This window comes from Dama dama, chromosome X, assembly GCF_033118175.1.
Source record: "Dama dama isolate Ldn47 chromosome X, ASM3311817v1, whole genome shotgun sequence".
NCBI classification, from domain to species: Eukaryota; Metazoa; Chordata; class Mammalia; order Artiodactyla; family Cervidae; genus Dama; species Dama dama.
The window spans coordinates 118,588,230-118,610,301 of NC_083714.1; the positions used below are offsets into that span (position 1 = coordinate 118,588,230).

The 22,072-nt window shown below is 35.9% G+C and overlaps 1 protein-coding gene across 1 annotated transcript in view; it reads left to right on the forward strand.

Moving 5' to 3' along the window:
• TMEM47 (transmembrane protein 47) overlaps window positions 1-15,940 on the forward strand; it is a 29,888-nt gene extending 13,948 nt beyond the window's left edge. The window contains exons 2-3 of the mRNA XM_061137837.1: window positions 1,428-1,568; window positions 12,592-15,940. Coding sequence (XP_060993820.1) covers window positions 1,428-1,568; window positions 12,592-12,770 — 320 coding nt within the window. The 3' untranslated portion in view covers window positions 12,771-15,940. The remainder of the gene's footprint in view (window positions 1-1,427; window positions 1,569-12,591) is intronic.
• Window positions 15,941-22,072: the final 6,132 nt, after the last annotated feature.

The window sequence follows — 22,072 nt, forward strand, 5'->3', positions numbered from 1 at the left end:
TGAGGCAGGATTATGTAAGTGTAAATAAAAGAAGTAAATCTTAGGGCATTGTAGGTTTCTCTACTTGCCCCTTATCCTGCAATGGCAAAGGGTGCACTTTGTAAGCTTTCTGGAGGGATAATTTCACAGTGCAGCATCAAAATATCATGAGTTCTTGACTTTACATTGACTGTATTGCAATTTAACCATGGATTAAAGTCTATTCTTCTTTCTTGCACATACATTAAGGTGAGAGTCAGAAGAGGAACTTCCAAACAAATCCCACAGAAGAGTGTTCACTGTATTATTTTCTATGATGCTTCCTAAGCTGAGTGGTGCTTTTGTATATTCACTCTACTTCTTAGAGAACATTCTGCCCTTATAAAATGGAACATGGGCCAGTTTTCTGTCATACTCGTTCTAAATCTCTAAGAAGTGACAAATACATTTCAGCGAGGTTTATGTTTCATTCAGGGCGTGGTAGACTCTTTAAGTATCTGTGTACAGAGGCGTGCATGTAGTAAGTGGTCAGTATATGCTTACTGTTAATATGTGTGAGTGAAGAAAGGAGCCATTTAGAGTCCATTCTGCCACCTTGGGAATACGTATTTTCAGAAACCATCCCTATGGTGGTAAATATAACAGTAAGGTTAGAATGAAAGGAAAGAGAGGAGGAAAAAACAAACAACAAATCTTCCTGATGCTAATTTGCTGGGGGAGTTGTTTTCATGAGGGAGGAGAGAAAGGCAAATAAAAAGTTGAGAGTTGGGGGTTTAGTGCAAAAGAAGGATTTCTAAAAGAACAGCAAAAAAAAAAAAAAAAAAGTACTACAACCACTGCAACACCGTGGATGAGAATCAGAGACATAAAAGCCAGACCCAAAATAAATATCACAGAGTTAAAAGCTAGACATAAAAGAGTTGATAGTATTTACATACAGTTTAAGAACAATCAAATTGAATACACAGATAATGTTGGTTTGTCGCCCAGGTGGGAGGGTGATTATTGACTGTGGAGGGGCACAAAAGAACCTTCTGGATGATAGAAATGTTTTATATCTTAATCTGGATGGTGTTTACATGAGTGTATACATAAAATTCATCAAGTTCCCTACTTTCTGTACTTAATGATTTGTGCACGTTATAGCTCAATAGAAAATTTAATAATAATGAAAATAGGTTGTAGAAGGGGCATCAAATTTAGTCTGAATGCTTAATAGAATCCTTGGAAGAAAATCATGGCAAACCCATGGTCTAAAAACTGCTTTGCTTAACATAGGAGACTTCTGAATAAGAACATTTATAGTAATATTTGTTGCAAAACATTTCAAATCCCAGAGGATGTTTAGTATGCAGTAAAATCACATCTATTTAGCTGTAGCAAGGTGACTGCTGCTGAGCATAGTTTACTGCTTTAAAAAAGCAATGCTTTTCTTTTTTTCTTTGCAGACTGGCAGATTGCTACTCTGGCTTTACTCTTGGGTGGTGCTGCCATCATTCTCATTGCATTCCTGGTGGGTTTGATTTCCATCTGCGTGGGATCTCGAAGACGCTTCTATAGACCTGTTGCTGTCATGCTTTTTGCAGCAGGTAAATATATTCATTACTTTCAAACCAGTATTAAAGTTTCATGAACCTTTCTACCATCCTCCCCTCTCATGAAGAAGCAATATGTGGTTGCTATATTTATCTACAGGTTGAGAGGCATTTGTTATATTTTAGGGTAAATTGGCTAAAGCTTATCATAGTATCAGTTTTCAGTGTACTAAAGCATTTCACCTAACACAGTGGCAATTTCTAAAATTCTAACTAAAACATGAATAAATAGTGTCTCTTGCTAGGGCTCTTACCTTAGGAATTCCAGCAGGTGTATTTACCAATAGTCTTTCTTCACATCTAATATTTTTTTCTTCCTTTTACTGCCCCCATTGATGATCTTAAGGCAGTGTTATTTTTTTTCCTGACATAAAGCTGCAAAAGAGAAATCCAATATGTGTCCCCTTAAAGGTATACATCTGTTCTGAAATAAACACAGTTATACTGAAAAATCATGATATATAACATGAACCGTCAGGCAATTCAGTTGTGTGAGGTCAATGGCATATTCATTTAGCAACCATCTTTCTATGAAGCACAGCTTGGATCAACCCAGGTAAAATGAAAGTTTTACTAAAAGTCAGGGGGCTGTTTAGAAAAGGGGCTTATAAGGCTAAAAGCCCAGCACATTATTTGATATGGGTTTAATTTTCATTTATAAGAATCTTCTTAAATATTCTTAAAAATGACTCCAGCTGAAATACTCTTGTGGTACCTTCAATTTACCCTGTCAGTCATATCTGATTTGAAGACTGCAAAATAAGCCTCTGTGACTCTCAGTAATGAAGACACTGACAGAACCATCTAGCCTGTTAGATGGATTTTTTAAAGCTGTTTAAAGATGGGGATAGCTGAAATTTCTCAGGATTTGAAGGGTCATTGGATCTAGAAGTATAAAATCAGTAGTGTTCTGCTGCCCCCTGCTGTTTGTGTTCATCTTCTTACACCCACGAGGACTTGTCAAAATGCCAAGGTCATAAAAACAAACCTCCACAGGACTGAAAGAATGTAGAAAAAGATCTAGTTAAAATCTCTTAAGTGACTTGCTCAAAATCATATAGTAGTTATTGGTGGGCCTGGGGTTAGGAGGCTGCTGAATCTTAAATTGGTGGTTCATTCACTACTGAATCCCTCATTCATTCATTCACTGTTCATTTGGTGCCTGTTATGGACTGTTCATTGTACTGTAACACCCATAAAACTGGCTGAACAGCTTGGCAGATACTGTCTAATAGAGTAGAAAACACTATTACAAAAAATATTTTGAATTCTTAGGCAGATACCACAGTATCATTATTTTGTTGATCTCATGTGTAATAAAGTGCTCTATTGTGAACACCATGAAGATTCTCCCTAGGATTCTACCACTCTTCTCCACTTTATTTCTCAGTTCGTGGATTTACCAAGACTCTTTTCTTATTATTAGAATGAAATAAAGTAGATCTTTTAATTGTAGTATAAGTTTATCTTTGCAGCTAGGATTTATTAACATAGTGATTAGAGAGTCGATCATAATAGAATTATTTGATAAATTGTTCTGAAATGATATGATTCTTTAAAATGAATTATGTTTTGAACGATTTTTAGAATACTCATATATTTCTAATTTATGAAGATTTTAGAGGCATGGTAGGCATTCTCTTGTAAATATCCAGTATTATTGTGCTACTTAGTTACCATCCCTTTTAGCCTTTAACTTACCCCATAATGGCATATGCAGAAACTATAAAGAAGTCTGTTGTTTAACATACCTATTATAAACATCCTTACAGAAATAACTAGAAGTTCCAGTTTTTTTCTCAGAAGTTCTATATATTTTTTTCCACATATAGCAAAATTTATGAAAATGTGAAAGTACTGGTTGTAGCAGAAAACATTGTAAATGAATATAAGTTAAAGGTAATGGATTTGGTCAAAAAGTTTTTGCTTTAGCTCTCACTGCCACAAATATTAGTAAATTATAAAATATTAAGACAAAGTCCTACACCAGTATTCATATGTTATTCTACCTGCTGAGACCTAAAATGATCATTATACTGCTACATTTTGAAAATGTACATGTGCTGAAATTTAATTTTACTGATTCTCTTTTGAGACTGTGCTTATAGAAGCTTTCTTTGAAATACCCATTAGTTTAGTGTTCACTTTTGCATATAAGCAAGGTAAAACTTACTGGTTATTTGAAACATGTCATGGAAAGGTTTCTCTCTCCCGTCTGCAAAAGCTGTGAGAGTTGCGTATCTTTTCTGGAAAAGATATTTATTACACATAATAATGCATTTATGATTTGGGTGTTAAGATTAACAAAGTTGGAAAATCTGCCTATTTGAAACAATGCTAACTAAAATCACAGTTGTTTATCTTGCTTGCTTCTTATGAAACATACTTAACTCTAGTGGTTGGCTTGTCCCACCAGTTTAGTGATTCTTTGTAAATGTGTATCTGGAGCTATTTTCCCTTTTTACTCATTATGGTCTGCTTGAAAATGGTTTGTGTTTCTCTGCTTTTCTCACAATGTTTTCTTCTGCAAATAATATTAAGCCTTATCTTGGTATTCACACACATAAGGAATGATATTTACCTCAACAAAGAAGTGATTTTTTTTTTTTTGCTTCTGCTAAGACATGCAGTACATAAAGTCAAAACAGACATAGCACTACCACTTGGAAACATCTCTACACAGAACTGTATCATTAATTCAGTACCACATGCAGTGCCTGGTACTCTGGGGCACTCAGTAAATAGTTGAATAAATGATGGAAAGACGATTGAGGTGTGTGGCTTATAATCTGATAGGAAAAGACAGGCATGAAAACAACTACTAACTGTAAATCAGTGTTTCTTAATCCATTGCTCTCTTGGGAATTTATGAAACAGCAAGTTTCCTGTGACCACAAATTTAAGACCAAGACAGCTCAGAAAAGTAATAGTTTGGAAATTATTTTTCATATATTCATTTTTCATTCATTTATTTGACAAATATATGGTGGGTGCCTATAGTATGCAACTACACTATCCTGGCCTTAGATAATATACTCTTAAAGGTTTTTACTAAAAGCTGGTGATTAAGTCTTATAAACACAGGCAAACAAATTGTAAAGGCTTTCATCCTCTCTTTTTCTCTGAGGTCCTTGGTTTAGGGTGGGCTTGTACCTGCTTGAATAATGGCTAGAAGAGCTAAGAGCTAGCCGTTGCTGCAGCCCATCTAAAACATCTGTGTTCTACAACTCTTCTATTTTTTGGTCCTACAAATTTAGAGTTCAGAATAATATATTATTTATAATAATAATGTTGATAATGATAATAATTAACTGGGCACCTGCCATGTGTCATACTGCTAGACCCATGGCACATTCCTGTCTGTGCTATAACGGTCTTAAGATTAGGTATTTATTTTCTCCATATTATCAGTGAAGAAGTAGGATCAGAAGGGTTAAGTAACTCTCTGGAGTTGTCCAACTAGTAAGTCACAGAGCCAGGGTTTCAATTCAGGGTGTCACTCTGACTTGAGAGCCCAAGTGAAGTTTCACAAGTCATCTGTTTTGGGGTATGTGTAACACATAGAAAAACAAGAGCTGAATCAGCCTTGAATTTTTCACTTCACCTGTCAACTGTGTACTGTAGTTAGAGTCCATCTTATAACTCGAGTTGCTCCATCTTCTTGGGAGCAACACCTGAAGGACCGCAGCAACTCAAAGTGTGATAAAGATCACAGACTAATCAGTCCAGCATGACTGAACCCTGGTACATCATGAGACTGTGCACGTGTGACTTGCAGGATGTTTATTTTTTGTGTAATTGACAGTGACAGATAATGCATGATGAGATTCTGATCCCTGACATCTAGTTCTCACTAAAAACCTTGTGAAATTAGAAGGGTTGCCTTTTTCTGGCCCCTTTTTTATTGCCTGGTTTTGTGAATCTTTTTAGGCCTTGCCCCACTGGGAGTTAGGATGAGTCTTTTCTTCCCCCCCTCCACCATGGCCTTAAAGAAAACTTGTCTTAAAGATAAGTTGCAGAAAATTGTGAGTCGTTCATAATCCAGATTTTAAATAACAGAATCCCCACTCATTGTATTGTTAAGGATGTTTCCTTTCTGTTTTTGCTGCAGAAAGCCTCCTGTAAATGATTGTTTATGCAGGATGGGGATATTTTTTGGGGGGATCTGCACCTGCTTTCCATCTCTGACTAAAGGCTTGTGTTCTGCAGCCCTTCACGCTATCCTATCAGGAGCAGCGAGATGGCTGGAGGTATCTCAAGTCTAGATTTTGACAGACAAATCGGTGTCCAGCTTATATTTCAAACTAAAAAGGAGTTCTTCCATTCACAGATCTTTATCCATATCAAACTACCCTTTGGTTAGAACAATTTACAGTATCACCACCAATAATTCATTTCATATATGCTGCTTACCTTGAAGTAGTAACAGATTAAATTAAAAGGGAAGGAAATTGATAGCTTCATGTTAACCTTTCCTGTGTAAATGCTTTTTCTTTTCCAAATGATTGTTTCCCTTATGTAAATTTGATAGGAGACTTGGCTGGATAGTCCAATCAGTTCTGCATTTAAATTATCTTCTAAATCTGTAGCTTTTCTTTATACACCACCATTACTGCCGTAGTTGAGAGGATATCTCTTCCTCAAGTGGAACGTCTCAGTTCCCAAATTTGAATCTCCCCGTAATTTGTTTTCTTTTTCTGTTTACTTAAAACTGTGTATGTGAGTCCTTCCTTTCCCTTTCCTAGAATCCAGTTACTCAGTTTTTCTTTTATAGTCTTTCTTTCGCTGACCTTTTCCACTGACATTACTTAATCATCACTTTGCACAGGTATCCATGCCCAGACTCACCTCCTAGGGACCTGTTCTTCTCCAGTTTCCTCCCCATTTCGTCTGTCTTGCACACAAACACATGAGGTATAGTTCTGAAATACAAATCTGGTCTTATCATTTGCTCTTTTGGTTTCCCCAGAGGCAGAATCGAAGGCACGAATCAAGTGCAAGTACTTAATCTGGGAGGTAAAGGAGCAGATATGAAGAATGAGACAGGGAAGAGGAGGCAGCCGATAAACAGTACATTATCAAACCAGTTGTCACTGTAAGCGCCTGGAGCTTCATCTTCCCGGGAAAGTTTTGGAAACCCGTGTAGAACATGCCCTTCAGAGTTATCTCACTGGAAGGACTAGGGAATTGGAGTATTCATAAACCAAATTTTGATAGTCATTGGTAAGGGGTGTTGATGATGATGATGGGGCAACAGTAGTGTTAATTTCCCAGAACACTGTGTCTGCCCCACAGTCAGACAAAGTAGCTTTAGTGGCCAGGGGACAAGTCGGGCAAAGAAGTGTAGGTGCTGAAAGTTGGAAGTCAGGCTGACATGTACCGGAATGATGAGAATGAGATTGTATGGATAGGGTACCAACAGCATCTATAGTTCAAATAACCTCTGAGATGTCTCCCTATAGAAACCAGTCTTATTATTTTTATGACACAGTAAACCTTTTATAGTCTAAACCAAACATCTCTGTGTGACTGTACCCTTCATTCTATCCATGTGAGTTTTCTATAGGCACACTGTCTTATATCTAAGCTTTATGCAAGCTGCCTTTTCTTCCTAGAGGTCTTTTCATCTTTCTCTTCAAGAACAAGTTCAAATAGTGCTTCGTCTCTGAAGTCCTCCCTTCTTTCTCCAGGCAGAAGTGGTACTTGGAGTATCATTAGAGCTCAATAAACGTGATGAGTGGATTATAGAATGGATTATAAGTGAGCATGCCTCTACTACTACTGTTGAACGCATTTGTTTGTATCTGTGTGTCTGTGTCCACGATAGGGTGTGAAATATCAAAGGACAAGGGTCGTGTCTTATCTATCTTATCCCTTTCACCTAGAATACAGTGGGCATCCAATAAATATTTGTTGAAATATTGAAATATCCCCATGTTAGAGAATATTGACTTTCAATATTGAGTGTTTTGAATATTTCAGTATTGAAAACATTAAAAAATATCCCCTTAAAGAAAACTAGAAATAACATAAGAACCTCTGAGTTCTTGTCTTGTTTCTGTCTGCACAATTTCATGGCTGGTAGTTTTGTTGCTTCTTTTCCAAAAAGTAGGGTGAGGGGATAAAATGAACCTCAAATTCCCTTCAAATTCTAAAATGCTGCACAACTTTACTTTATGCCTCTGAGATAGAGCATAGAAAATACCACACAACCAGCATCTGTTATGTTTCATTGGTTGGTGGTAGAGTATGGTATTTTCTTGAGTTCTGGACTCTAGATTTGTTTGCAGCTCACCAAAAGGCAAGGAGACATTTTAACCTGCATCTGTATATTGTATTAAATGAAGAAAATCATTTACAAATGCAGGCTTATATTTCTTTCTCAATTTTGCATTACACACATTTTTCTCAGTGATTCCAAAGAGAGTAAAAGTAATTAAGAAGCATAAAGCATTTTAGGGTCATTTTCATCTGGCAAACAACACAGTAAAATTCTGTCTCTAAGAAAGCTGCTCAGAAGAGTGGAGGAGGCCAATGAAGCCTAATGGAGTTGTATTTCTATTTTTCCCACTAGAGGAAACCATATCTTTGTATTATACCATGGAGGCCAAATATTTGCTAAATAAAACACATTGAAATGAATATTAAAAGCAGGCTAGGTAAACACCTCACTCCAGGGACTGACCGATTGACAAAGAAGCAGTATAATCCTTTTAAAACATAATTCAGATCAGTTATTACTTCTCTGCCCATACTCCTCTTGGAGCTGCTCATCACATTTAGAACAAAATCCAGACCCCTGACCATGGTTCACAAGACCACTCCTGAATGGTCTCCTGGCTGTCTTTTCCATCTCATCTCATGCTGTTCCCTTCCTTGCCCTCTGTACTGCTGTACTATATCTGAGCATCCTTACTGATATTCCACTATACATAATGTGCTCCTTCATTTGTTATCTGCCTGTGCCCTCTCCCAAGGATCACTCAACTCCTACTGTATTGACCCGCACCCCTCACTTCATTCAGGTCTGTGTTGTAATGACTCCTCCCCAGAGGGACCTTCTTCAGGTCTCACCTAAAAGAGCAGCCTGCAGCTCTCTCTGTTGGGTTCTTGCTTTCTTGTATCATCACGTCTTTTAGCAACACCTGCCATATTTGTATTTCTTTTTTTTTTTTTAACTCTCTTTTGTATCTGTTTTATTTTTTTTTTCTATTATTATTATTATTATTATTTTTATTAGTTGGAGGCTAATTACTTCACAACATTTCAGTGGGTTTTGTCATACATTGATATGAATCAGCCATGGATTTACACATATTCCCCATCCCGATCCCCGCTCCCACCTCCCTCTCCACCCGATTCCTCTGGGTCTTCCCAGTGCACCAGGCCGGAGCACTTGTCTCATGCATCCCACCTGGGCTGGTGATCTGTTTCACCATAGATAGTATACATGCTGTTCTTTTGAAATATCCCACCCTCACATTCTCCCACAGAGTTCAAAAGTCTGTTCTGTATTTCTGTGTCTCTTTTTCTGTTTTGCATATAGGGTTATCGTTACCATCTTTCTAAATTCCATATACATGTGTCAGTATGCTGTAATGTTCTTTATCTTTCTGGCTTACTTCACTCTGTATAAGGGGCTCCAGCTTCATCCATCTCATTAGGACTGGTTCAAATGAATTCTTTTTAACGGCTGAGTAATATTCCATGGTGTATATGTACCACAGCTTCCTTATCCATTCATCTGTTGATGGGCATCTAGGTTGCTTCCATATCCTGGCTATTATAAACAGTGCTGCGATGAACATTGGGGTGCACGTGTCTCTTTCAGATCTGGTTTCCTCAGTGTGTATGCCCAGAAGTGGGATTGCTGGGTCATATGGCAGTTCTATTTCCAGTTTTTTAAGAAATCTCCACACTGTTTTCCATAGCGGCTGTACTAGTTTGCATTCCCACCAACAGTGTAAGAGGGTTCCCTTTTCTCCACACCCTCTCCAGCATTTATTTCTTGTAGACTTTTGGATAGCAGCCATCCTGACTGGCGTGTAATGGTACCTCGTTGTGGTTTTGATTTGCATTTCTCTGATAATGAGTGATGTTGAGCATCTTTTCATGTGTTTGTTAGCCATCTGTATGTCTTCTTTGGAGAAATGTCTGTTTAGTTCTTTGGCCCATTTTTTGATTGGGTCATTTATTTTTCTGGAATTGAGCTGCAGGAGTTGCTTGTATATTTTTGCTAATAATGGACTGCCTAACCATGAGGGTAGCAACTTGTGTTACCAGTGCCTTAAACTGCATCACTTTAGAAACATTCAAATATTTGTTGAATGAGTAAATGAATTTTACTATTCCTAATGCACATTCATATTTCAATCATATCCTGGCAGGATCAGTCATAATTTGACTGGTGACCAGAGTATAGAAACCAAAGGAGAAAAGTGCTGTTTTTTTTTCTTTTCAACTTAGTAATTTTGAAATATTTTTTTCTGTATTTCTATTTCACAGTTGATACTAATTGACTTCTTGTTAATTTTAAGACATTTGAAACATGAAAGCACCCTTTCCCTCACAAAGGCACAGACCTAGCTGAATGTTTTTAAATTAATACACATTTAGCACTTACTGGCTGGAAATAGAAGTGTAGATTATATAATATGCTGTTAGCTGTTCTAACAATGACTTAAAACTTTTTCTGAGATTTTTAAACTATAAACAAAGTGCAATTTCTATTTTGAATGTTGAGAGATTCTCTTTTTATATGGACCTATTTGTCTATCTACTCTCAGTAGTAAGGACTTCCCAGGTGGCTCAGTGGTAAAGAATCTGCCTGCCAAGCAGGAGACACAGGTTCAATCCCTAGGTCAGGATCATATTAAATATGTAGTAAATTTAGTATATTTACTCATTCAACAAATACTCGCATGTTTCTAAAGTGATGCAGTTTAAGGCATTGGTAACACAAATTGCTATGCTCATGGTTAGGCAGTCCATTATTAGTAAAGAAATACAAAATATGGCAGGTGTTGCTAAGAGATGTGATAATACAAGAAAGAAGAACACAAGAAGGAAGGAAATGGCAACCAGCTCCAGTATTCTTGCCTGGAAAATCACATGGACAGGAGAGTCTGGCGGGCTCCAGTCCATGGGGTTGCAAAAGAGTCGGACACAACTTACTGACTAAATAGCAGACAACACTTCAGTAGTAATGTGGAAGTATGGTAGGCCAGTGCTGGCCCAGAGGAGTGTTGAGCTACATAGCAAAAATGTTTGGAATTCTTCTATCTGGTTTCGGAAAGGTCACGCCACTCCAAGTCTGAGCCTTATTGAAAGGAATGATTTTGAGGAATCATGCCCTCATGAGTTTTCTGTATTTCATCAGTTTTATGCCAGAGACAGATGACTGTTACGTAGACTTTCTAGGAACATTAATCATATTGGTAATAATGATATTTTACAGGTACTGAGAATAGATGAGAGTAGATTTTAAAGCATGAAATTCCAGTTTAATTAAACACACTATCCATCCTGCTGCTCTTTTTTAAAAAATGTAATAAACTGTATCATTTTTTACTTTTTCAAAGTTTATTCTTGCCTCGTACACATTATTCACATTTTTGTTGTTGCATTTTTGGAATTTATGGTATTTTGAAGATGAGTTAAATAAGAATCATTTTAACCCAGAATTTATGTTATATATTAGGGGTGGGCAAACTTTTTTTATATAGGGCCAGACAATAAATACTTCTAGCTTTGTGGGCCACATGGTTTCTGTTGCATCCACTCTACTCTGCCATGGGAGTATGGACAGTACATAAATGAATGAGCCTGTGTTCCAGCACAACTTTTTTCAAAAATAAATAGCAGACCAGATTTGGTAGTTTGCCAACCCATTTCACATACTACTGTATCTCAGAGTTTTCAGGGAGAAGATTGTCTCTTTCTTGAGAGTGGGAGCCATCATATAGTAGAGATGGATCTATAAGGCAGATGCATCCCATAAATTCTCGTTAAATTGATTGAAATAAAAGAGAAATTATGTAGCAGTTGCAATGTTACATATAATAGAAGGTTATGACTTTGACTGGAAGATATCTCTTGTGTAATCTAGTGTCTCATATAAATATTTTACTAAGTATGACTCATCACATTTCCCTGTTAGCCCTGACTCAGAACTAAGATTTAACTAAGAAGTAAGAGCTAAGTTTTGTGTCCTATTGTGATAGACATCATTAGCTTAGGTTTTCTAGTCTGATTATGTTCCGTGCCTTCAGAGACTTTATTCTTTTTTGAAAATGAGTGAGGTATAAATATATAAATGTCATCTGTTATATCTAATAGGGTATGAGTCGGTGTGGCTTCTTGACAAAGATTACTTTTGAACCCATTTTAAAAGATGAAAGTTATAAACTAGATGAGAAGAAAATAATAAAAATAGTGATATAAGTAAGGACATCAAGGTAGGATTTTCTCGAGTATTGGGCTGAGTTAGATGATACTGTGGAGTGACAACAACAGAAGTACACCTTGAACCACAAGTACACCAGTTTAATCAGTACAGATGAATTCAGATTCCCCAGTTTCTCAAGAGTATAAATAAATAACAAAGGTTTTTAGCTGGTATTTGGGGTCACTATTCTTGGGAAGCTATTTACAAGTTTTATATAGTAAAACAGTTTACCTAAACTAGTACTACTTGCTGTAATAGTGATAATTATATGTGTTTGTAAACTGAGAATCACTACTTTGTATGTTCATATAAATTAGTATATTACACTAATTTCATCAAATACTATTATAGTAATTTGCTAATTATTACTAGAGTAAAGCTTACTGTACTGTGAAGTAGTGTTAAACAGAAAAAGTCAGTATTTTAAAGTATACCATCTAGAATAAGCAAGGCTTCAAATTTTTTGACTTTTTTGTTTAAGTGTAATTCTCATACATATGTATATTTGTATATCATTATATTTCCTGTAAATAACATTTTCCTAATTTTGATTTGTTTTTCTTCTTTCAGTTGTTTTACAGGTTTGCAGCCTGGTTCTTTACCCAATCAAGTTCATTGAAACTGTGAGCTTGAAAATTTACCATGAGTTCAACTGGGGTTATGGCCTGGCCTGGGGTGCAACTATATTTTCATTTGGGGGTGCCATCCTTTATTGCCTGAACCCTAAGAACTACGAAGACTATTACTAGAACCAGTAGTCTCAAATTAAAAAAAAAGTCAACCATCCAACAAAAGGATTACGTCTGCATTTTTTCTAATTCATCATTTTCTAAAACACTTGTGGAGCATCAAACAATTTGCTCAGTTGATTTAATATCTTTTGCCTTTTGGCTGTCAACATCATAACCAGCTTTTACATCCATTTTAGGGACCTGCACAAATTAAGAGAGCTGATTAGACATAGGCAAATGCTGCAAACTTCCAATATATTCATGTCACTTTTCTTGACAAGCGAAGGGTCTATATGACAGCAACCATTGTGAGAAACTAGTTGGAATGAGAAATGCCTGAATTTCCTATTGCCTGCAGGGGAACAGCTGGCATAAGCAACATTTAGAAGTTCCTTTGCGCTGACAAGGATTCCACTGTTAGAGTCCTTATCGCCTGCTTATCCCATCCAATGACTACATTGGTTATTTGCTTGAGTGAACTCTTGAAAAGTAAACTTCCCTTCAGCATCTAATGGGGGTTCTGAATGTAACTGGGTTAATGATACATATTCCACCTATGTTTTAATGGGAGGTTATGCTTTGGCAATCAGCATCTCGCTGGGAAGGTAGTCAAGATTTGGAGACATGTGCATTTCATTATGTGGTTAGAAATTGTGCCTCAGCCATATCTAGAATGAGGAAAAATTGAGAATCTCTATTTTCCCTGGGGCAACTAGAAAGAAATATGCATGATTGCTTTTGTCCTAAGTACCCTTTAAATCACTTACCAAACATTACAGCAAACAATTGTGCATATGTAACAAGCTTAAGTATTTTTATAGAAGGTGAGCCATTAGTATAAATGGTAATAAGTTGTTCCCTAACCCTACACCTGCATTTGCCTATTGCACATAAAATTAATATTTGCTCTAGTGAAGTGATTTGAACACTAACCTTGTACACGTTGTTAAGAGGCTTAGATCAGTATTCACACTTATTTACTGTACAAAAGTGCATATACCTTAAAGCTTTTGCTCTATGTTCTTATTGGAAAGTGTTAAATAGAATTGTATAAGAAGAAAAATTGAAATGGTGTTAATCTGAAAATTAATGATTCTTTTGTAAGCACTGTAGTTCAAAAGAGTGTAGCAATTAGGATGGTCATTTTGTTTAAAAGTCATTAAAATAGAAGGCTTCTTTTTTTCCAAGTATTTTAAATGTCTTCGTTAAAAAAGGAATAGTGATAGATTTATATAATTGTCAGTAGAGGAGTAGAATTCATCTGGTTTTCATCTGGTTATCACCTGGTCCTCTGAAGTTAACTAATGGGCTAACTGATTTGTGCACACAATTATGATGGATTTATGGTAAGGGAATCATTTATTGATTGTTCAAATGGAATAATAATAAGGAATAAGTTTGCAGCAAATCTTACACTGCAAACTTGTGTTAATCCTGTTTAATATACAAATTTGGATAGTTTAATTATAAACATATTTTTATAGCAAATATACAGTTCTAATATAAAAGTTATAAATAATTATTTTTGTTAACAAGGACACTATTTGGCCCTCTTGCAGAAAGAAGCATTGGAGAAACCATTTAAAAAATACCTATGTTCTGTTGTATTGCAAAATCCATTAAGAACAGGACTACATCAATAACGTTTAATAATTTGCTTTACCTCCCAAAGCAGAGTTCTGCTTTCAGCTTGTCTTAAGAACTGTTGCCAAAAACAACAGGAAAAAACCCACTATTTTATTATTCAAATGCTTAAAATAAAACCTCTTATCTTGTGACTTTTCTATGGAATCATGAAGTAAATTTGAAGAACCAGGCTTATTTTAGCAATGACAGACAAAACTAATTAAATGCATTCTAGAGAGAAACCTTTATAAAAGTATATAATCCTGTATAGACTCGTAAGAAACTATAAGTGGACATTTTCCGGAAAGATATGACTATTCTAGAATCTTTTGAAGCAATTTTCTTGAGAAATAGTAAAATCTGGGCCAGACTGTCTTATAGTTAATTGCATATTATCAGAGCAGCATGGGAAATACGATATTTGTTGGATAGGGATTTCGGCTACTAAACACTCTCTGTTGTGAGAGAATCTTTTTATTCCTGAGTAATGGAAGAACAGTACTTTGATGCTGACATCAATGGGGCACTTTTCTTAGTCCTAGTAGAGGATGCAGTGTGCTGTTAGACCAATATCACATCTCCAGTCTTGATCAAGTTTTCATTCTCTGTCCATTTGAAAAACCTGGAAGTGACAGAATATGGTATAGGCTAAGGCACACATATTTGCAGTTTAATGAAAAGTAGATTTCTTATATTACTTTTTTTCCCCTTTCCAGTGAAGAGCCCTTTGCTATATTTCTACCATCACTAATAGTTGAAAGTGTTTCATTACTAACAAGTTCAGTACAACCTGAAAGTTATCATGGCTCATTCAAAATACTGTTTTGTCTATCAGAATAAACACAAGTGAATTTTTCACCTACAATAATATTATGTCTTTGCAGCTTTAGGTTTGTTTATTGTTTTCTTACTAGCCAAACTATTAACTCTGATCCCATTGTTTGTCAGGGAGAGAGAGATACGCATACCTACATACAGCATAAAGGACTCAGCAGGGCTAGCTATTTGGATTTCTTGCACAGCAATTTAGCTTTTGTAAGTTCAACATGTAAATTTTAAAGACATAAATATAGAGAGACCTATGTGTTTGAAATATAAATGATATATATGGATTAGCATGTAACTGTATATTATTAAACATGAAATGAGCTGACTGGTAAGTGATGTCTAATTGTATGGCTAGCAATGTAATTTATTCAGACTGTATTTTTGTACAGAGCAGCACACACTAACCTATGCCTCTGTGTCCTCTTTAATGCCTAAAACTGTGCCTAGAAATTTCATCTGTCTTAAAAATAAAATATACTCCATGCTGTTTATGCTATTAGTTTCTCTACTGCTGTTCTATATTTATTATTTTAAAATATATGACATGTTTACTACTTAAATATGAATTCATGGTATTCTGGTTATTTTTTTAACAATCCTTTGGGGAGATCCTGTTTATCACTCCAGTGGTTTTTGAGTTTGCAGTTTCACAATCAGTTCTTCATTTCATGATTTTTGTAGCTGACATGAAATTATCTATGTGGAAAAAATAAAAATAAAAGTGGCTTCCCTGATGTGGTTTGACTTTGTGTCTTTTCTGCTGTGTGGACTCTTAGTAAATCTATGAGATATTTAATATCAGATATTCAAAAGTATGCATGTTTAAGTTATATTGGGTTGGCCAAAAAGTTTGTTCAAGTTTTTCTGTAAGATGTTAACAAAAAACCTGAATGAACTATTTGGCCAATCCAAATAAATTCTAACACTTTCACAAATTTTCTACCATTGTAGAAATTTTCCTTTTCAATGACCTTATTCTACTTTGATGGAGTAGCATCATTCATTTGATGTATTATATTTTCAGTATAAAGAACTTTCATTTTCATACAGAATTCTCATGTCCAAAACACCTTTACAAACATCTCTAGCCTGGTAATTATCCATGACCCAGTTTCTATGAATTTGGAAGATATGGAGACATAACTTCACTAGGATTTGACAAGGGAAAATTCACTGCCTTCAGAGATTTCGTTGTGAACATGAAATAGGAAAACAGTTTTAATTTGCTTTGCCATAATGGCCATATAATCAATTTCTGGTTTGTTTTTTTGTCAGGCCCATGGTTTGTCAACAAAATGTTCCATTTTGGTAGTCTTTTAAGTCATTTTGGTTAGAAAATGAACTGATAATGAAATTATTTTGTATTCTGTAGAGTAATCCACTGAATACCTGGATTTTTAATTTATTGATCAAATTTTCATGTTATGACCTTCTGTTAATAGCTTTTTAGAAGTGCAGTCTTAAATGAGATAAGATGAAAGGAGCAAATAAAAATGAAAATTAAGCTCTTAGTATTTTCACAGGAAGCACTAATTTATTTGAATAATTTAACTTGAATGACTTCTGTGTCAAGTATTGGGGACACAATGTCATAGGTACTTAATGTCAAAGTTAAAATTAGACTAAGTAACAAAACTCCATGTAATAAATGCCAGCAACTTTTCTGATTAAATGCAGGTTTGCAGACTATTCAGGAAGTCCTCACATTTTTAACAACTACTAGATGTTGCTATGAGCAGAGGATCCATATATCCATACTTGGAAAATCTGTTTTCCAAGAGTCACCAGCTAGGTGACTCACATTGATATTCCAGCCGTAAGTCTAATGGTTCCAAAGTGTAACCAAGAGAACAGAAGCTGAGCTGTTCAAGTGGAAGGATAATATGTGGTGTTTCAAAGCCAAGATTAACAGCACACAAAGAATGGTGTTCTTTGTAAAACTAAAACTGTGTTGAGTGGTTCACCAGAGAAACTCAGTTTTGGCAAGCAATTATTTTCAAGTTGAATGACTTCATAGAAATAGTGATTATAAAAGAAGCTTGGAACAAGTACTGGAAAATGTCATCAAACCAGCAAAAACCTTGAACAGTTCAGTTTCTGCATGTGACATGAATCAATGAAGAAAATAGTATCTACACTATATATGTATAGTATATATATATATATATATATGTATCTTATATGTTTATATAAGTATATAAAGTTTATATACCAATTTTGACTTGAGTGAGGCTGTTCTGTGGGTGACCTGAAGGCATTTCTTATACTACAAAAGAGAGACAGGCATAGAATTAAAACATTTTACATATATGTGATGATGGTATTAAGACTGCCCCTTGGTTGCTTTGAATTTATCATCATAAAGGTAAAACAATATCATACAACCTATTTCATTTTTTGGTAAAAATATAGTTCACAATGAAGAGTTCAAAGAAATTGTTTTAAACCAGAAGAGAAGACATTTCTCTTAAAATTATTATGAATGGAGAATTATATTATCAAAGGTTAAATGGAGGAGAAACACTGCTTCACTCGACTTTGATAATGTGTTTTAACAGAAGATAACAAATAATGCTATCATGCTCTCTCTCCCTGAAAAACTTGTGGATCAAACCATTTTTGGAGAGTAACTTCCCCCTTGTGGTCATATCACTACTCTGGTAATAATGGCAATTCTTGACATCAAGAACAAGTTTTCCAATTTTTAACTTTAAGGTGATTGTTCTTACACATTATCCAGCCATTATGTCTATGTTAATTATTTGAGTCATGGCGTGTGTGAAAGAAGCAGAATGAGATGTTGTGACCCTATGTTGGACTAGCCCGCCAAGCTCCTCTGCCCATGAAATTTTCCATGCAAGAATACTGGAGTGGATTGTCATTTCTTACTCCAGTGTCTCTTCCCTACCCAGGAATCAAACCTGCATCTTTTGTGTCTCCTGCATTGACAGGTGGGTTCTTTACCACAGCACCACTGGGGAAGCCCATGTAGTTGATTTGCAATGTGTTAATTTCTACTGTACAGTGATTCAGATATATATTTTTTCATATTCTTTTCCATTATCATTTATCACAGGATTTTGAATATAGTTCTGTGTGTATACAGTAGGAATGAAAAGTATGCGTCTCATTCAACTCCAAGTTATGGGTGCTATTCACTATGGGAACACATTTTGCATAAATTTGATATAAAAATCCTTATAGAGGCATAATGTTTTATATAAAATTTCCAGTTATATTTTTCATATAAAATTTTCAGTTACATTTTTAAATGCTTCTTAATGAAGCAGAATTTTGGAAAATCCATTCTCAGAATATTTCTTTGCAAACCTCAATATTTAGCACATCTTTCTAGCCAACTTGAAAGACATGGAATATTCTGAGTTTCTTTTCCACATTTTTTTTCAAGCATGGGTATAATTATTTTTTCCCTATTTGTATCAGAAAGTCAATAAATATTAGTGTGTATTGGGGCAGGTATTTAAGCTTTAGGAAGTTCAAGTATGATCCTAAACAGGGCAACCTCCTCCTGATGCGTCTGATTGCATGACATCCTTGAACCAGAAATGCTCTAAAAGTTGAATCAACAATTAAGACTTCTTACGTCCATTCAAGTCAAAAGCACTATTTGATTTCAGTTAGGCTTGTTTGGCTACTGCGCTGTTTGGATGGCGAAAATACATGCACACATGCAACATGCTGTTTTCCTAAAGTAAGGCTCGTTTCGATTTACGAGCATAAATACAAATTTGTGCATTTTTATATTTAGAATGTTTTGCACATAACTTTTTTATTTTGAAATCAGAGCATTCTTAGAATTATTTACAATCTAAGAAAATATACAAAGTGAGCATAAGAATTGGAAAAAATTACACACGGGAATAGGAGATCTAACGGATTTTCTGGTTTTTACTATTTAGTCAAAACTGTGTGGTATAAGACTATGCAGTTTTATGAGGGTAGAAATCTGAAAGGCTGATATCGCTGATTAGCTTTGGAGTCTAGGCTCCACTCATGATGATTTTTCTGAGAACAGAGGGCTTGGCAGGCAGCCATATTTGCACCACATGACCCTGTACCCCTGGTCAGAGGTGATTACATACATCAGAGATGGTTCCTGCCTTAAGCTAGCCCCCTCTGTTTCTCTTGCCCATTAATTTGGAATTGTTCTCTGCATGTGGCTAGTAATAAAATGCATAAACTACAGAGTTCGGGGGTATGTGCAGGGATGCAAACACAAACTGCAGAGAATAAAGGAATGCAATAGATATGAACAGAGAAGCAGTCAAGAGGGACCCTATACGATGCAGAGAGAAGAGTGAGTGGCCCTAGTTCTTAGTAAGGTCAAGCTGCCTTGTGTTCCGTGTTCTTTCAATAATTTTCTGCTTTGATTAAATTAGTTTTAGTTGGACCAATAGAACCTTTTGTTAGACAAAGCACCCTTTGTTACAGGATTCAACATTCCGGTTGTGCTAAATCTCAAAAAGAAGACTTGGAAAGTACATGAAGATTTCTTGACACACTTCCCATCCCACCCCAGGGTGCCTTAACACTCTTACTTCCCCGTTGAAATTGCTCCCAGTTGTCTCGTCACAGTAAAATGTAATGAAGTGAAAATATTTTAGTGTAAATACTCCCTTCTGTGTGCATATGTTCCCCAGGATCAAAGTCATATGCTAAGGGGGAAAGATCAATAATTATTAGATGACATGAAAACTGTCCTGGAATCTCTAAAGCCACTCATGGTAATTTTTCCCTCTTATATCTCAAATGCAGTGGCAATCCACCTCAGTCCATAAGAACTGTCATGCTGCACAACTCTGCAGAACACCATTCACATGTATTTTCCAAAAATGCTAGTCCTGCTGACTTTGCCTGTTTCTTTACACTTAATTGATTCCTTTGAGGATTGCAGTGTAATACCTCACACTCACAATATGATCAACCAAGGTTTCAATTGCCTCCACTCTGGTTCTGCTTTGCGTGCGTGTGTGCTAAGTCGTTTCAGTCTTGTCCGACTCTTTGTGATCCTGTGGACTGTAGTCTGCCAGGCTCCTCTGTCCATGGGATTCTCCAGGCAAGAATACTGGAGTGGGTTGCCATGACCTCCTTCAGGGGATCTTCCCACTTTGGCTTAGGCGAATCAAGACCAAATAGGATCAAGCATGCTGGAGTGAACGTGTTAATTGTATTTGGTAAAAGAGTCTACTCGTCCAGCTCTTCTGGAGACTTGATCTATATGGCTGCTTAAGTTAACCTAACAGTTTCAATTATTCTTGGATCATCCTTTGGCTAAAATAGTGGTTTCACATATGAAAAAAGCAGTTATACACAAACAACGACAACTGAGCCTAAGATCAAGGACTTAATCTCCCCCACATTTGTGTTCCCAACTCAACTTGGGGTTAAATGAGATGGGAAGTAACCCTCCCTCCTGCTTCTTGCTATTGTATCCTCCCAAAGGCACATGTGTGTGTGTTTTAAGAAAAGACCATTACTTGTTCTTGAAAATTCACTGATATGTGTTTCAATATCGGATGCACTATGACATAGAAAAATACCTTCAAAAAGAGAGTTTTTCTTTCTTGCAATGAGTCCAAAAATATTTAGGTGTTTAAATAATATGCTAGCGTGATTTCTTTTTTTAGTTCTTAGAGCAAATTATTGAAGGCAGTCAAATTACCTGTCATCTACACAGTCCTCATCTTGGGGCTAAGTCATCTAAGTCATTCACTTTCAGAAGGTTTTTTTTTTCCTTTTTAATTTCAAAACAAAGTTTTATTGATTGATGTGGATTTTAGCTTTCACATTTTTCTGTGATTCTGTATGACAGCAGATGGCCTCGAGCCCTTAAGAAAAACTGATTCATCACCAGAAGCATCTACTGGTATAACACAGGATCCTCACTCTTTGTGAACAATACCTTCATATTGTCCAAAGAAGTCACATGCACAGAGAACATAAAACAAAAAAACTAGTTCTGACAACTGGTACTACTGAAAGAAAGGTCACTTAAGACTTAATGAGTAGAACACTCCAGAGATATGTTGTGATTTCTGGGTCATTTGAGTTGTTTCAGTATTTGACATCACTAAATATTCTGCATCATCATTTTCTCACTTGTTAAATTTTTCAGGCCTTTAAAGACCCTTAAACACATTTAACACCAAGTCCAATCCTTTAACACATTCTTTTTTCCTGTGGCCTAAGCAACAAAAGCAATTTGTTTTTGAAATACCAGGCAACTGTCACATATCCTGGGTTAAGGTAAAACGCATGCCTTGTTTTCTATTCTTATTTGGATCTAACAATTTAAGGCAAAATAATTTGGCATTCCTGATTCCTTCATCAGGAAAATGACATAAGAATCCTCAGGACAAACATAGCATGAGGCATTTAGGAGTGCTGTATTTTACACACTATATTTAAATGCTACAGAAATAAGAATAGAGTCTTAAAAATACATCCGGTCAGGACCCACTTCCTTCTTTCTCCATTCTTTAAATGCAAACACATGCATATTGACAGCTGTCAGAAAAATAACCCTAATGAGAATTCCTCCCTTTCCCAAGGGGTGCCCTCTGCCAAGATCTATTTATGGAATAGTAGCGGGCTCCCTACTTCATTCTCACAATGTACGCTTAAAAGAGCAATTTCTACTTTTGAAGTATTGCTAAAAGGAACGAAGTCATCTTTTATCACAGTCAGGAAAGGTCAGCAAGTCAGTAATCCTCCATTCACTTACTGACAGAAATATCCTCTTTCCTTCCACAGCAGACCAGAAAAGTGATTTATTTGAGATTGGCATTAATACATAAAGTGACCAATGCACCTAGCTATGCCTGGGCAATCCCTTACATGGTCCA